Here is an 18,472-nt window from a genome sequence, read left to right as displayed (position 1 = left end):
TTGAAGTGCTCAGTGTGATTCACAAGGACTTTGCATAATATGTGAGAAAATAATGAAAATAATGTGAATGGTAGCCTCAAAATTGATAATATCTTGTGTGTTTTGGTAGAATGCCGTGAAGAGATGACTCTTTTCTTTTCACACATCTAATAACCATCACATGTTAGCGCAGTAACTGAAGTATAAGTGGTTTCTGTGGCTCTTTAAATGTATTCCACCATATGAGCATTTACACTGAGAATAGTCCAGTTAAATGCATGTTTACCTTCACCTAAATAATAGAAGGTCCCATAATGTTTACACATGTATTGTAAAGGGTTAGTTCACCCAAAAATGGAAATTCTGGCATTAATTACTCATCCTGATGTTGTTCCAATCACCTAAGACCTTCATTTGTCTTCAGAACACAAATTAAGATATTTTAGATGAAATCAGAAAGCTTTCTCAGCCTCTATAGACAGCAATGGTCACGGGATGTTCATAGACAAAAAAAGGAACCAAAAACATTGCATTCTACTTTAGGGGTTCAAGTGTAATCACACAAAGCTCTGAAAACAGATTTGTGTGGCAGAAAAACTGTAAAAACTATCTACCATGTCAGATTAGGGTGCATGTTTACTATGGGCAGTAAGAAGCTTGCATGCTGCAGGACCTAATAACAAATATGTCATATTGCCCGAAGTAAACAAGCACCATAAACTAACACACAAGACATAGGTGAACAAAGTCATTGTTCCAGTTTCTTCTGCCACACAAAATCTTGGAGCTTAGTTATTGGTTCCTAATCTGAACTAAGAATGTCTTGGGACGGTTACTGTATAGGGAGGATGAGAGAGCTCTCGGATTTCATCTAAAATATCTTAATTTGTGTTCTGACCTGTGCTGGGTAAGTTACTTTAAAAAAGTAATAGATTACAAATTACTGATTACGACTGGAAAATTGTAATCTGATTACATTACTAATTACTTCATGTAAAAAGTAATCAGATTACTAATTATTTTACTTTGAAGTTATAATATAAAAAAAAATCTATACAAATACAAAATAAACTGTAGCTCTTTCAGTAATTTAATACTCACTGAAAAACATTACAATGGGTTGATCACAGCAGCTTGACCTATTCAAAAGACTTAAAGAGTCCCCAAAAAAACTTAAAATTCTCTCATTATTCCTTCTAATCCTGTTTGTCTTTTTTTAGCACAAAAGAAGACATTTAGAAGAAAACGGGATACTGTAAACCTTGCATTGCCGTGTTTGGGTGTTCTGTGTTTTTCTGGGGTAATTAGTCTACTGAAATGTATATATTCCAAAGTATGAAGCTTCAACTGCTTTCACTTAGAAATGCGAGCGCGCATAATATGTGCTCCCAATATGCGCATGCACAAAAGACGCGATATGTAAACTACCCCATAGGCAGCTACGCTTCTCTTCACATTCAGAAGATACCTTCACTCCCGATCCTGCACAAAAAAATTTGATTTAGCCTGTTATGGCTGAGTTAGGACACCATGTTTCTGAGCACCGTTGTCCTCCTTGGTGACGAGTATTGTCATAGAATGCTTTCTATTCAAGTGATTAAATAAGTTGCTGGGCCAGTTAAAAGCAGTCAAAAGTTCTTTAGAGACTGGATATAGACTGAATTTAACAATTTGTTTTTGTTTTTACGCTCAATGAAATCAAAGGAATGTCTGCATTTTCACTTGAAGAAGTGACCACTCTTGTCTCGCCTTCTCCAGCAATTTAAAAGTGCATGCTCATTAACTGACATTGCAGCAGAAAATGTGATTTAAAAGAAGCTTCTTTTTTTCTTCTAAAAACTATACTTGTAACGTAACCCTACTGAAAAAAACAGCCTAAAGCACCCTAGGCTGGTTGGCTGGTTTTAGAGGGGTTTTGGCCACTTCCAGGCTGGTTTCCAGCCATTTCCAGCCTGGTCTTAGCTGGACAGGCTGGGAGATGACCAGCTAAAACCACCTTGACCAGCCTAGCCAGATTGGGAGCCCAGCCAAAACCAACTATGTCCATTTTAAACCAGGCTGGTCAAGCTTTAAGCTGTTTTTTAAGTAGGGAAACAATGCAATTACATTGACTTTACTAACTGTAATCAGATTACACAAATTTAAAATGTAATTCGTTACATTACTGCGTTCCTTAAAAATGTAATTAGAATACAGTAGCTCGTTACTGTGGAATGCGTCACACCCAACTCTTGTTCTGAGGATGAATGAAGATCTTATTTTTGGGTGAACTAATTCTTTAATGTCATCAATTTGTTTTTGACAAAAACCCATCTTGATGCTACTATAAATGTGCGATAAACACTGGTATTTGTAATTGTTTAAATCTAGTGTTGTCAATGAGCTCTTGTTCATTTTTTTTTTCTCTTTCTCTGTCTTTCTATCTCTCTCTCACAGGGGGATTGTACCATTCGTTACTTTGAGGTGACGGATGAGTCACCGTATGTTCATTTTCTGAGTCTGTACAGCAGTAAGGAGCCACAGAGAGGTGCTGGTTTTCTAAGCAAGCGAGGAGTGGATGTCAACAAGTGTGAAATAGCAAGGTGTGAACCGAACTGCTGTGAGATTTCAGTACAATGTATACACTGTTGTTATTGTTTGATTGTTTGATTCTTTCAATCTAATCCTAGTTGGGTGTGGATTTAATTGCATTTCATTTCCTTTACTGAATTGTATGATAATATTTGAGTGTCAATTTCTTGTCGAAGCTGTTTGACAGGTTATTTGACCATGTTGTTTGACTAAGTATACATAACAAAGCAAATGGAAATAATCTCACAAAAGTTATTGTCACACAAAACTTATGTAACAAATACTACCAAAATTATTTTATTTTCATAATTTGTGTATCAAAAATACAGTAAAGGATTAATTCAGTATAATATTATTGTCACTAATTAAACTACCATCTTTTTTTTTGAGAATATAGCTCAGATTTTTCAGCATCATTGCTCCATTGTTCAATGTCACATGATCCTTAATTCATAATATGCTTATTTGGTGCTTAAAAGTTGTACATTATGTTATTCAGAATCAAAAATCAAAAGTCAAAAACGTTATTTAAATCAAATCAACTGAACACATTTTTTCGGACTAAAAGTATTAATTTATTTTTCCCATCAAGCGTCAAAAATGACAGCAAAAGAAGTTTATAGCCATATGCAATATAATGCTAAAGGTTTTGAAACTATAGTAATCACTAAATCGCTTGGATTTTGATTTCTGAGTGAAAAGCCCTCCCTGCAGGCACAGGATATCAACATGATGTCATATTGACGTTGTATCCCAACGTACTCCAATGTCATGGGGACGTTGGATTTTGTTTGAAAATGAAAATCTGGTTGATGTCAGAACCCAGCGTCAGGCCAACGTCAATGTCCAACATCCAACCTAAAATCAACCAAATATGAACGTCTAATCATGTTACACATTGACATTGTGTGGACGTTACCACTATGACGTCTATCAGACGTTGGATTTTGGTCACTTTCCAACACAACCTAAAATCAATCAAATATCAACATTACTTTGACGTCCAATAACAACCTGTTAATGTTGTGTGCCTGCTGGGCTGATTTGTTTCCATTTGCGTCTAATCTTAAACAACATCTCTCAAGCGCTTGCATTTATCTCCGTCATCTTGTTTTATCAGGTTCTATAAGCTGCATGAGAGGAAGGTTGAGCCCATATCTATGACTGTGCCAAGAAAGGTGAGTTCAGTCTGCAGGCCTGACTTATCATTCGTTCAGTTCTGAATCTGTGTTTACAGTCAGAAAGGAAAGTTAATACAGGTGGTAATGTCTGACTACTAAATGCTCTGCAGTGACCTAAACAGCTTTAGTCATTCCAATTCACCATTTAGATCACTGAGTGGCAGTTGTTTCTGACAGACATGTTGAATATCTGTTTAAAATGCTTTTTAATTTACATAATTTGTTTCTGTTTAGGTAACTGCACAGGGTGTTTCTTCGGCACCTATCAGCCAAACTGTCTGCAATTATATTTTTATGAATATTATGAAGGTGGCATGATTAGCACTGTTGCCTCACAGCAAGAAGGTCGCTGGTTCGAGTCCCTGCTGGACCAGTTGGCATTTCTGTGTGGAGTTTACATGTTCTTCCCGTGTTGGCGTGGTTTCCTCTGAGTGCTCCGGTTTTCCCTACAGTCCAAACACATGCAGTATAGGTGAATTGAATAAACTAAATTGGCCATAGTGTATGAGTGTGTGAATGTGAGAGTGTATGGGGGTTCCCCAGTACCGGGTTGTGGCTGGAATGTCATCCACTGCGTAAAACATATGCTGGATAAGTTGGTGGTTCATTCCGCTGTGGCGACCCCTGATAAATAAGGGACAAAGCCGAAGGAAAATAAGTGCATGATTATTATTTTTTTGTGTGTGGTTATATGGTAATTTGACTCGTATTGAAGCACAAGTTCATCTGGATTCAGGCTGAATTTGAAAAATATTTTATTTATATTTTACCTTTCATATATCTTTAATACTAACTCATCATGCTGAAAATCTTTAATCTAGTGTTTTCAAGGATTGAAAAGTGCTTAGATTTTGCATGAAGTGCCTGAAAATGCTTAAAAATGCATGTGTGTTGCTTTCAAAATAATTCATCTTAGTTAACTTTATGGTTCCTTAATTAAACACAATATAATTTTTTTCTTATTTTGCATAATTTGTTGAAAAAGTACAAATATGTATGTAAATACATACAGTTAAAGTCAAAATTATTAGCCCCCCTGAATTATTCACCCCCCTGTTTATTTTTTCCTCAATTTCTGTTTAGCGGAGAGATTTTTTTTAACACATTTTAAAACATAATAGTTTTAATAACTCATTTATATTAACTGATTTATTTTCTCTCTGCCATGATTTTTGCCATGAAAAAAATATAGCTTAAAGGGGCTAATAATTTTGACCTTAAAATGTTTTTAAAAAAAAATAAATTTTATTCTAGCTGAAATAAAACAAATAAGACTTTCTCCAGAATAAAAAATATTATCAGACATACTGTGTAAATTTTCTTGCTCTGTTAAACATCATTTGGGAAAAGAATAATTCAAAGGGGGTGTAATAATTCTGACTTCAACTGTATATAATTACCACTGTCAATCCAAATGTCATTTACCACTTTTGGATGTAAAGTGCTGGAAAAGTTTGAAAACGCACCTGAAAAGTGCTTAGGTTGGCTTTGGAAAAGGTGTAAGAAACCTAAATCATAAAAATATATAATATTTTATTTAACATTATATTTTACATTAATATTTTATTTTTATTTATTGAAATGTCATTCATTCATTCATTTTCTTTTCGGCTTCGTCCCTTTATTAATCAGGGGTCGCCACAGCGGAATAAACCACCAACTTATCCAGCATATGTTTAAAGCAGCGGATGCCCTTCCAGCCACAACCCAACACTGGGAAAAAACCCACACACTCTTGCACACACTCACATACACTACGGCCAATTTAGTTGATTCAGTTTACCTAAATCGCACGTCTTTGGACTGTGGGGGAAACCAGAGTACCTGGAGGAAACCCACACGAACACGGGGAGAACATGCAAACGGCACACTGAAATGCCAACTGATCCAGCCGGGGATCAAACCAGCGACCTTTTTGCTGTGAGGCGATTGTGCTGCCCCTTATTGAAATATAATAAAAGGTATTTTGATAATTGGCAGGGGTTTTTGTGTGGAAGTTACATAAAAATAAAAAAAAGAAGATTGATTCCACATTTTACCTTCTGAGTATTCTGAAATAATTTATGAATAATTATTTTCCTGTTTTTTTCCAAGTAGATTTACAAATGTTGTTATTTGCCACTAAAAATGATTTAGTTCAGTTTGTAATGCTTCTTACACAAAAATATAAAACGTCATCAATAAATCACTCTTATGTCATTCTAAATCATCATGACGTTTTTTGGTGTAACATAACAGAAGTTATTTTGAGAAATGTTGTTTATATCCATACAGTGAAAGTGAACTTAAACCACAACTGTCTAGTTCCCCACATTTAATAAATTACCTTCTCAGTTCCTGTGAAGTAAGTGCAACTGATGACAGGATTTTCATTTTTGACTTAACAGAAATAGAAAACTTCCCCATAGCTGGCATTTTGCTGTCATTTACTGAATTTTCTAAAACCCCCATTTCAGTATTTTTGGACAATTTTTTTGTGTTTCTACAAAAGAGGAACTATAAAAATTTGCAAACTATCCATAAGCATATTATTATCAAACTGCATTGTCTGTCCAAATGAAACTTTCCTCTTCTTTTTTCAATCAGTCTGACCTATTTCAAGGGGATCTGTACCCGGATACAGCGGGATTGGAACCGGCTCTACTGGCGGAGGATTGGATAGCAGGACAGGATGCTCCTCCAGCCCTTGTTTCCCTCAGTGGAGGCTATACGGCGCCTCCGTCCAAATGCGGGACACTTAGAGGACGACCCAAACTGCTCTCTCCTACTAACACAAGTCCCACCAGCACCACTGCACCAGCAAACCCTGTGACGGTTGAGATGGAGAGCGAGGGTTTGAGCCACGGGCGAGGTGGAAGAGATGTTGATGGTGGGATAGAGAGAGTAAAGAAAGAGGTGAGCGAGAGCATAACACAGCAGGTTTAGCCGTGAATCTCTAGATGGCTGCTAGCTATCTGCAACTCTTACATGGTCGCCCACTGAAGCTAAGCAGGGCTGCACACTGAGTGGAGACCACATGAGAAAGCTAGGTTGCTGCTGGATGTGGTGTTAGTGAGACCAGCAGGGGGCGATCAACCTGCCGTCTGTGTGGGTCCTAACGCCCCAGTATAGTGAAGGGGAAACTATACTGTTCAGTGAGCGCCGTCTTTTGGATAAGACGTTAAACTGAGGCCCTGACTCTGTGGTTGTTAAAAATCCCAGAATGTCCTTCGAAACCCCGTCATCCTGGCCAAATTTGCCCACTGGCCTCTGTCCATCATGGCCTCGTAACTATACCCATATCATAATTGGCTTCATCACCGTGTCTCCTCTCTACCAATCAGCTAGTGTGTGGTGTGCAGTCTGGCACAATATGGCTGCCATTGAGTCATCCAGGTGGATGCTGTACACTGGTGGTGGATGAGGAGATTCCCCCCAATGTGTAAAGCGCTTTGAGTGTCCAGAACACCGCTATATAAATGTAAGGAATTATTATCATTATTAATCTCTAGATCAGAGGGGGCAAACAACAGCCCATATGCGGCCCACTGAACACCTTCATCCGGCCCACGAGGGAGTTTTTAAAATTCAGCTTCTAACAGAAATAGTAAGTTGATAATGCAATACAAGCAAATGCCATTAGATGGCAGTATTGCATGCTGTGCAGTTAGCGGCAACAGTAGAATTAGAACACGCTCTCGGATATTACCGTTACTCGACCGTTAATGAGTGAGGCAAAAAAAATCCAAAAGTTGACTCTGAGAATGGATAACAAAATACTTCTTCACCAATATCGGACAGAAAGCGGTATGTCTAATATGCCAAGACAGTATTGTGCTTTTTAAAGATTACAACCTCAGTTGTCGTTTTTTAAAATTTAATTCTCGTCATGTGAGATTTTTTTTCAATATATTTTCTATTTTCCACTGTTAAAAAAGGTTATTTTATAAGGGATTTGTTTCATCGTTTTATGATGATTGATAAGGACAAGGGGTGTGACGAGATCTCGGGCTACAAGATCTCACAAGACTAAAATGCGAAAAGTTGTCTCGTGAGTTGTGATGTTAGGATATAGTGTGGGGGTGAATTTAGCACTAAAGATTGGAGGCAGGATTTGAACCGCACATCAACACTGTAAACACCTCTGTTGTCATTACTAAAGATATTAAGTTAATATAACTTGACATTACTTAAAATACCAAGTTTTGGCATCAAAACTTAAACAGATGTTTGTAACTTACTCATTAGGCAGCAAAAAACTTTTAATTAATATTTTAAGTTCTCTGAACTTAACATTTGAATTTCTTTAAATGATTGACCATGTCTCTGTTTAAAATGATTGGTTGTGCTTGAAATTCTGCCTTGACAACCATGCTGATTGGTCAATATATGTCATACGACACAAGGTGGTCATTTTGCTTGTGATGCTGAATTTTTTAACCCTAACCGTAAGCGCAGCAGGACAGAGGCACTACCAGAACCTGACGAAAGAGAAAAGTTAAATTAGAAAGTAGATATTTAAATGGGTAACTTTGTAAGTGGGTAGTGCGGTCACCTCACAGCAAGTAGGTCGTTGGTTCGAGTCCCGGCTGAGTCAGTTGGCATTTCTGTGTGGAGTTTGCATGTTCTCCCCGTGTTGTCTCTCCGGTTTCCCGCACAGTCCAAACAGATGCGCTATAGGTGAATTGAGCAAGCTAAATTGTTTGTAGTGTATATCCTGGTCCTCCAGGTTGGGGGTTGAGCGTTGACCTAACAACCCACCTCGTAAAAATTAGATGTTAAGAAACCAACATGATGCGGCTAAATATCAACTTCAATATAAACGCACCTGGGAGTAGGTAAATAAAGAATATAAAAGCTAAAAAATGTGGAAGTTTAGTCTATTAGCCTGTACTTAAACATTTAAGTTAATTCAATGAAGAGACCACATTTGGTCAACTCAATTAATTGAGTTGTCGATTTCCCATTACTCAAGCGAACTGAGGGAATCACTTTCCTCAAATCATTTGAGTAGTCTCAACTTACAGTTTTTTACAATGGCTATGACAGTTTTTTCAGTACATTTAACAAGTTTACTAAACTCTTAACGCAGCAACACACCTAAAACACACAATTGGCAAAACAGTAAATTTCATGCTCAAAATCACACATGGTAAACTAAACCCCAAAACTAATGTTCACAATACAATAATAAACAAACACAATACACCATGTCTAACAAAACACTGCAAACATGTTTCAACATCAAATAATTATTCAAAACACTAACACATGTTCTCTTCCAACAGAAGCATTTAGTCTATCATAACACACTGACAATAAAAACACTATCATCAGCTGAAATGACAGAAGCTGCATTATTATGTGTCAGCTCTGCCCTTATATTTTGTGCTGTTGGGTTTAGTAAATGCTTGCATTTTGTTTCTTTTGCTGCAGAAATTTAATACAAAAAAATGAATGACCATCTCAGAGTAGCTGGATAAAATGTACAGTTTATGTAAAAATAAAATACAGACACAGAATTGCTGCAGTACAGACTTTATTTGCAAAAAGACATACAAGATATACAAACAGAAAAAGCACTGCAATTATAATAAAAAACAAAGTCATCTTGTGCATTTGGCCACATGTTCTCATCCACATCACACCTGATATCTTCTCTGGCAAGGCATTATTTGAAGAATTCTCTTGTTGTTCCTTTTCCACACAAGATCAGGCCAAAGAGCCCTCTTTTAGAACATACATATGATCATGAATGTAGTTCCTAGATGGGAATCTGCTGTGATTTATGTATTTACATAACTGCAATAAGCTGTTTCTCATAGGCAATAGAATAAAATACAGGCAATATTTTTGTGTTTCAATTCACAATATGAACAGCTGTTCACTCTGACTTTAGCCTATAGAAGTTCTGTTTAGAACATGATGTTATCTGTTCTGACATACTGTGTGACAGCATTTGTAAACTTGACTGTAAAGTTACATTGTTTTGGTCTTGGTTGAGTTTGTGTGTAAAAGAAGTTCAAGCATTTTAAATTGGTGTTAACTGGACGCATTTTGTGTCAAAGCAACAAGAAATGTGTTAATTGTATAGCCTACAAAGACGGATGTTGTGTTAACTGTGTTAAGAGTTCAGGAAACTTGTTAAATGTATTGAAAAAACTGTCATAGACATTGTAAAAAACTGTAATTGAATGGAAATGGAATTGAGTATATGTTTTCAGTATGACAGTTTACTCTGTACATTTTTTGCAATGCAAAAAAGTCAGATTTTTGTGACACGTCCTGAAAATGCTCATAACAGCACTATATACTGTTTGCACAGCCATTTGAAAACTACAGTAAAGTTAGACATCACTGCATTTAGTGAGGTATCTGAGTACAAGACACTGAATATGTATGTTTTACATTTTTACTGCAGATGCTCTTTACAATTCTAATTTATTCACAGCATTGTGCAAAAGAATAAATACACCCTTATTTACAGCAAACATAAACTTCCTTTGGTTAGAACTATGCACAACTGTAAACAATATTGCAGTACATTTTGGAATTGAACCTAAAACACACATAGGTCTGTAAATCATTCATGAAACTGTTGAGTTTAGAAGACATTTTCAGGAATTTAAAAAATAAAATAAAATTTGCTTGACAGATTTTGACAACTAGTTCAGCATTTTTGTATGTAATGACTCAAGTAATAAAATGAGGACTATTAGTTTTATATGGAATGACTATTCAGCATTCACAAGTTTAGTTCATTTTGACTGACATGACATAAGCAAATGATAATGTTATAAAGCAGCAGAGAGTTGTATGAAAGCAGTTGATGCATGTCCAAAAGCATTTGCAATTTGTTGGAAGGAATGAGAAACTGCTACTATGATTTGCACAAATGACTAATTGTTTTGAGAAATGCATTAACTCTAGTACAAATATAAATAGTGTTGTGAGAAATGCACCAAAGTGACTGAGAAAAACTTAATATTTTGATCAATTTAATGCATTTCTTGAGAAAAATGTAAATTTAGTTTTTTTTTTACAAATTAAAAATGTTATCAAAATAAACTTTATATATGTATTTTCATTCATTGTTTTTAATAAATAAATATTTTGAGACATGTTGATTTCTTTGATAAATAGAATAAACTACATTTTGTTTATAATAATAATAATAATAATAATAATAATAATAGTAATATATTTTATTTATAACGCGCTTTTCTAAAACCCAAAGCGCTTACAAGAAAGTAAAAACAACAAAGCACAGTAAACAATAATAAAAAAAAAAAATACTATAAAAACACAGTACGAATAAAAGAGATATCACAGTTTAAAAACAGTCCTAAAAAGATGAGTTTTAAGTAGCTTTTTAAAAGCGTCCAATGAACCAGCATTCCTAATGTTAGTGGGAAGAGCATTCCACAGTTTGGGAGCACGGAAAGAGAACGCCCTACCTCCCATGGTGCTGAGTTTGCAGCGAGGCTGAAACAGCGTAGTACTTGAGGCAGAGCGTAGACAGCGAGAGGTAGAGGAAATGGATATCAGGTCACAAATGTAACCTGGAGCAGAACCATGAACCGCTTTATAAAATCAGATGAGTTAGCCGCATGCAATCACCAAGGACTCAAGGAGAATCAAGCCGAGCTTTCAGGCCACAAACTCAGCTCCAGTTTAAAGTTCTGTCCAAAAGTATGGAGGAGTAAAAAGTATAAAATGACATATATAACAGACTGAAACTAAAAATAGCATAGATAAAAGATAGGTATACTAAAACAGGTGGAGAAGCGGCAGCCAGCTGCGCCTGCGTTCTCTCTCCTCAACAACAAAAAGTTTACATTTATTGTTTTTGTTTTCGTCTATATTATTGATATGCATTCATTTCTTGATGCCTGTTTGTGATAAAGCCTGAACATGTCTTTTCTTTCTCTCTTGCACAGGAGGACCAGCTTTCAGACATCCTGACCGAGGTTCGGGCTCTGCGCGCTCTGGTTCTGGCTCAGGGTCACAGGATCGATGTTCTGGAACGGCAGCTCACCCGCATCGAGGATGGCGAAGTGTGAAGGAAAAAAACCACAAACACATCACGACACATAGCCTTATTACCCAGATTCAAAGAGCTTCACTGAAGGCTTATGGGAAATGTAGTTCCATTACTAGTGACATAGAGATACAGAGAGACCTAACTGAGCTTTATTGATTACAAATGCACTGATACTTAATACGGTAAATGCTGCTCGTTTCGTGCTTCTAATAGGGCTTTTTCATCAGGTACTTGCTTCTGCTAACTACAGATACTTAATTCTCAATTTGGTTAAGTTGATATTTGCATAAACATGCAAAGTTTCAATAAAAAGCAGACTTGATGGTCTCTAGTAGCGTGCATTAAGACGGCATTTAACAAATGCTTCTGCTTAATAACAGTAGCGTGAAACCTTCAGGAATTGCTATAATCCAACATGCTGAATTAATTTCTTGCTTCGACTAAAGTTTGACGGTGCTTCTCAACGTAGATCGACCAGCACTGTTTCTCTCTTCCATTCTACTGTATGTCTTAACACATGTAGCATTGATTTTGAATGCCAGTAGTCAGAGTTTTGTGTGTGCGTGTGTGTGTGTAGCATGTGATAGAAACTGTACTTGATGTTGAAGGAATTTGTGAGGGATTCATATAATGGAGCACGATTAGCTTGTAGAGCAAACAAAAAATAATAATACTGATGTAGAATGATGGAAATTGTCCAGGTTACATTCAAAAACATGCTTTTTTTTCTTGTTGAGATTTTCGAATAATTGTAAGCACGTTTTGCTTTTAACTTAATTTATTCTTGTTAGATTCCTAATACTTTAATTTTGGAAGTAATTTTACTTTATATTACAGTTTAAATGCTCTTTTTCAACATTTAAATAGGAGTACGTTTCATTAAACATCTTTTGTAAGCTGTTTGGACAGAACTGTGTGTAGGTATAGTGTGTCCACAGTCATATTGGAGTGATAGAAACACAATAAGTCTCTTTTTAAAATTTTTTTATTTCCTGACGTTAAAAGAGCATCCAAAACCCTTCCATTTTGAGGCCGACCTGATGTACAGGTGCGGTTTTCCCCACCCACTGAATTGATTGACAGCCGCTTACCAACGTCTCTGTAGTAACCCTTATAAACATATCCACAAGACAAGACGTGCACAAAGCAACTGGGGTTAAGAGATCTGTTCAGCTCTCTGTGATCATCTGCAGCTCAAGAATGAGTTTAACAAGTTAAAAACGTTTTAAAAACAGTGCATGTTTGTAATAAAGACAGTTAAATTACTACTTAATTTCTCATCACAACCACATGTCAGTACAGTTATGAAAGAAGACGCTTCAATCCCAGTTGGTTTAAATCAGGTTTGTTTTTGTACATTAACATAACGGATATCTATACAGCAGTGTATATTAAGATGTATCCTGTCACATTTGCCATGCTAAAACAGTGGAAAACTGAACACATGGGCAGCGTGTATATTGTAACAACATTGTGTGTGACTCATCATTGCAGAAAGGCTTGAATTAACTCCACAACAACTACATCAAATAATCATTAGGAAAGGTTCTTACTGTAGTATTCCTCACAAACGCTATGTGAGATCTGCTTCTTGTCTGTCACTGTGCTGTTTATCTGACGCAGTGTGAGATGTAGACATGCATCAGAGCCATAGGGAGCGATCTCTGTGGCTTTGAAAGGCATGTAGCGGGGAGAACTAGCTCATTTGCATTAAAGGCACTGGCAACAAAACAGCTACAATGTGCTCAGAGCTAAAAATTCCAATGTTCAGAAAGGTATAATAAATAATCTGATGAGTATTTTGAGCTGAAACCTCACAGACACATTATGGAGCCACAAAGGATTTATCTTAAATCTTGAAAAAGGGGTGAACTAGGTGCTCTTTAAGGTAGTACAGAATATGAGCAACTATACAGTACAGCAGGGGCGAAGCGGACATTTTAAAAGTGGGGGAGACGGCAATATGAGATCATACGTTCATATAATTATTAATCACCTGTTTCTAAATGGTCTGTCTCCTAAAGTGCGGGGGATGGATCTCCCCCATCCCCCCCAGTTGCTACGCCCCTGCAGTACAGTATGCGGTAGTGTACAATCTCCTTAAACATAGAAATAACACTATTTTCAGATCTTTGATTGACATTTTGAATATCAGTAACACTATGATTTCAAAAAGATTTGGAAAAACAAAACAAAAAATAAATTAAAAATAACATTATGGATGGTGTTTTGATGGGACATTTTATTTTATAATTTTTTTGTCAATTCATTTACAACTAATTATCAATATTCCTGACATTCCTATGTTTTGAGACACTATAAATATTACAGTGTGCTTAATAATATTTTTGGCTGACCAAATAATATTCGCTCTAAAAAACGAGCTCTCTTTTTCTATTCAATTTATTCATATTCTTGTCTTTCATTTGTGTAACCTGGATATGTAATTGCCAGTTTTGTTTAGACTCATACCTCTTAATGAATAACTGTTTCATTCGTGTTTGATTGACTATGAAATCTAATAGTAGAACGGTGTGGTATTTCTAGCTTTAGCTGGTGGTGTTTTTTGTATCCGATTTGTTTTAAGTTGCTCTTTAATCATTGGCTCTACAATCAGGGAAGACTCTAAGCGAGGGTCGACTCATGCTTCTCTGCGGATGATTTTCGTTATGTCTAGCTGTACATGTTGTAAATGATCTAAGGACCCATTGACTTCGAACTTAAGTGCTAACTTACACTGTTCTTTTTAATAAATGACATTTGCCCATTTCTACTGGATATATCGGGGTGTTTTATTATTCATCGCGTCACAAATACTGTCACATTTCCCCAGCAGGCCCATGATTAAATTCAAAACTAAATGCATGGTGCTAAATTTAGAAATGAAAGTGCTTTGTAGTGCAAGACAGAGATGTGATTTCTACTGTATGTCTGCTCACTTCCTGTGCATTTTGGGCACTATGAAGGAGAAGTGAGGTTTACAAGTCAAAGCTTAAAATTATGTGTACATTTGAAATACTTGACCAGCTATTGATGATGGGGAAAACATTATTTCAAACAATTAAAAAAATACCAGTTTTCCCCTCAAATATAACTATAATATGAGGTGGCAAAAACATTTATGTTCAAATATGTAACATTGATTTTAAAATAATAAAGAAATAGCCAAATAATATATTTACATAATATATTATTCATAATTAACACCATTTTGACCATTTTTAAAATTATATATTTTTAAAACTGGATGGATGGATGGATGGATGGATGGATGGATAGATAGATAGATAGATAGATAGATAGATAGATAGATAGATAGATAGATAGATATTTAATCTATATAATCTATTTAATCTAGATATTTAAATTCATAAACATATTTTAGCTTTTAGCCTAACCCATATTTTTCAGTCCAAGAAAATACATTCACATGTAAACATTAAGACAATCTTTATCTAGTACATTAACCAAGATACTAAAAAAGTAAAAATGCTCCTTTAAACACATTAAACTAAACTTAAAATGTGAAAATATAAGCACGTTTTCCTTTCAGCATAAAAATGCGATTTGGGTTTTTAACCAATCACACGCATTTTAGTTGAGCTTATGAATGATGTAGCGAATCAGATGCGTTTAGATTAACAATGAAACCAATTGAGTGTTGAGTTCGCACCAATGTACGCACATGCTCTGACTGAATTCAGGAATTGCCTCATAAACATCAACAAACCGCTTCGATGTACGGTAAGTAAATGGTTAATATTACAGCTTCGGTGATTATAAAATGGTTTTTGGATAATTTGAGGTAAACTAACGTCTGTGTAACGCCGGTTTTATGAAGTGTTTTTCATTTTTACAAACTGACGGAATTAACCGTTAAGTTAACGTTACTGTTACAGATGAACTGAACCCCCAAAAACGTAAATAGCTTATATTACCCCAAATAAACAATGGTTATGGTAAACTAACCATAGTTTAATCACAATATTTGTTGTAGAACCCTGGTTTTGCAAATAAACACACCAAAAAAACTAGTTCTACAGTTGTAAATCATCTTATTTTCACTGTCATCAAAACTTCACTAACTGTGTGTTTATTATTAACGTTAGACGTTGTCTTTAAGTTAAAGTGGGCCACATGTCCAAAAAGTTATTATATTAGTGGGCCACATGTCCAAAATGTTATTATAGTGGGCCACATGTCCAAAACGTTATTATAGATGGCCACAGGTCCAAAAAGTTATTAAAGTGGGCCACATGCAGTGGTGGAAAGAGTACTGAAAAATCGTACTCAAGTAAAAGTACCATTACTTGGCCAACAATGTAGTGCTATTGCAAGTAGAGTAAAAGTATCTGTTGTAAATCATACTCAAAATATGTGTTAAAAGTAGCCTTTCACCTCAAGAGAAGTGAGTATTGATGCATTTATATAAAATTTGTGCGTGTGTGTGAACGTAACATTCTGTAGTGCATTTAGTTATTGTTTAAGACTATTTGGCGATTTTTATCTTAGCAGGCCCAGGATGTTAACATGATGTTAGATTGACGTTGTACCCCAACGTTGTGGGACCTTGCACTATGTTTGGAAATGAAAATCGGGTTGATGTCGGAGCTCAACATCAGGGAGATGTTACATTTTGGTTACTTTCCAACGCAACCAAAAACAACAAAATATCAACGTCTAATGATGTTACAGCTTGACGTTGTGTGGACTTTACCAATATGACGTCTATCAGGCATTGGATTTTGGTTGCCATACCTGAGGAAATAAATGTTAGTATTAGACGTCATTAATTTTGGGTTAAAATATTGGCCCGACGCTGGATTTTGGTCACTTTCCAACACAACCTAAAATCAACAAAATATCAACATCATTTGAGGTCGTTATTGGATGTCAAAACAACATTGTTCTTAGACGCTGGAGACCTAAATCTAATCTGATTTTAATATCTTAAGATGTTGTGTATCTGCTAGGATTAGTGAAGGGCATCAAAACATTCTCTTGGTCAATGCGTGTAAAGATTTTGGACATCTTATTGGACACTTTTAATGCTTGCAAACAGTTTGCTGCATTTATAAAGCACCCATGTCTTTAAGTTGTTCAGTATGATCCGATTTACGATCTATGTGCGATTTGATTGGACAGGAATCGCAGGACAGATTTTTCTACCGAGTAGATCAAATAGTGACTGCAGTTTGAAGGAAAATAGTGTAGTAACCCTATTGAAAAAAGCAGCTTAAACCAGCCTAGGCTGGTTGACCAGCCTGGTTTTAGAGGGGTTTTGGCCATTTCCAGGCTGGTTTCCAACCATTTACAGCCTGGTCTTAGCTGGTCAGGCTGGAAAATGACCAGCCAAAACCAGCTATGACCAGCTTAAACCAGGCTGGTCAAGCTGGATTTAACTGGTCATTTTCCAGCCTGACCAGCTAAGACCAGGCTGGAAATGGCTGAAAACCAGCCTGGAAATGGCCAAAACCCCTCTAAAACCAGGCTGGTCAACCAGCTAAAACCAGCCAACCAGCCTAGGCTGGTTTAAGCTGGATTTTTCAGCAGGGAAAAGTACCGATACAGCACATAAAAAGTACTCAAGGGAAAGTAAAATACACATTTTTAAAACTACTTAATAATGTACTATTCTTGAGAGCAACTATTCCGTTACAGTAATTTGAGTATTTGTCACTTGTTACTTTACCCCACTGGCCACATGTCCAAAAAGCTATTATAGTGGGCAATTGAAAAGTTATTATGGGCAGTCCAATATCATGGTCAACCATTTGGTAGAGCAGGCAGTTAAAGGATTAATAATAATTATGGCAGTAAAAAAAAGAAAAAATAGGTCAATTATTTTCTAATAAAAAATATTAGGGTTACTAATAATAAATAAATAATAACTATAATAATAAATATTAGAGCCCCTTTACAGAGGGGATTTTAAGGATTTCTATTGTCAGTCAGTAATTCAGAAAAAGTACTCTCAACAGCCAGAAAAAAAAAAGATTATTATTATTATTTTTTTTTGAGGAACAATTTGCATATAGGCAAATAATTAATTATTGTGTCCTTGTAAAACTGTGTCCTTCCAAAAAAATTGTCCTTGTGTCCTAAGATCCTTCAAAATATAGCTGCATGACAAAAAAAACCTTTTTGATGAAACACCCTTTAAAATTTATTGTATTTGATCCAGAAGTTTTCTTTTCACTAGACCGAACAAAAAAACAACGAACGCAAACTCTCCATTCTGCCATTGACTGGCCTTCATTTCTCTGTGTCTCAGAGTGTGTGTGTGTGCTGATGTTATTCAGCTTTTGTGGTGTTGTGTGAGGGCCACTTTGACATCAAGACGTCTGCTATATGTTCTCTCTGCAGTGAAGCACTCTTGTTTTCATGGTTCAGAGCATCTTTATGCTCGGCATTTACAACAGGATGTGGGCTGAGAAGACACTTGTGCTTCATATCTCAATCTTAAGTTAAAGGAAACTCTGTTCCACCAGCGTCTTCCTGTGTCGACTCCATACAGCTACACAATATTCTGCACATTCATTTGTTTAACTGCATATTCACTCAGTAGTAGTGGGTTTCTAGAGCTGATGGTTAGGCATACTGCTATTCTTAGGTGCTGCAGATTTTAGTAAAAATAACAGATTTTTTTATTTTAGTTTTTGACGTTTACCTAAACGTCGTCCACTAAAGTGCTTTAGATTTTTGGTGATGTTTATAA

At 36.0% G+C, this 18,472-nt stretch overlaps 1 protein-coding gene across 1 annotated transcript in view; it reads left to right on the top strand.

Annotated features, from left to right (window-relative positions):
* Window positions 1-14,532, top strand: part of coro1b (coronin, actin binding protein, 1B) — a 38,245-nt gene extending 23,713 nt beyond the window's left edge. Inside the window, exons 9-12 of the mRNA XM_056461143.1 lie at window positions 2,416-2,561; window positions 3,671-3,728; window positions 6,318-6,626; window positions 11,651-14,532. Of these exons, the coding sequence (XP_056317118.1) occupies window positions 2,416-2,561; window positions 3,671-3,728; window positions 6,318-6,626; window positions 11,651-11,773 (636 nt within the window). The 3' untranslated portion in view covers window positions 11,774-14,532. The remainder of the gene's footprint in view (window positions 1-2,415; window positions 2,562-3,670; window positions 3,729-6,317; window positions 6,627-11,650) is intronic.
* Window positions 14,533-18,472: the final 3,940 nt, after the last annotated feature.

Source organism: Danio aesculapii, chromosome 7 (assembly GCF_903798145.1).
Source record: "Danio aesculapii chromosome 7, fDanAes4.1, whole genome shotgun sequence".
NCBI classification, from domain to species: Eukaryota; Metazoa; Chordata; class Actinopteri; order Cypriniformes; family Danionidae; genus Danio; species Danio aesculapii.
This window is presented reverse-complemented; position numbering and strand designations above follow the sequence as displayed.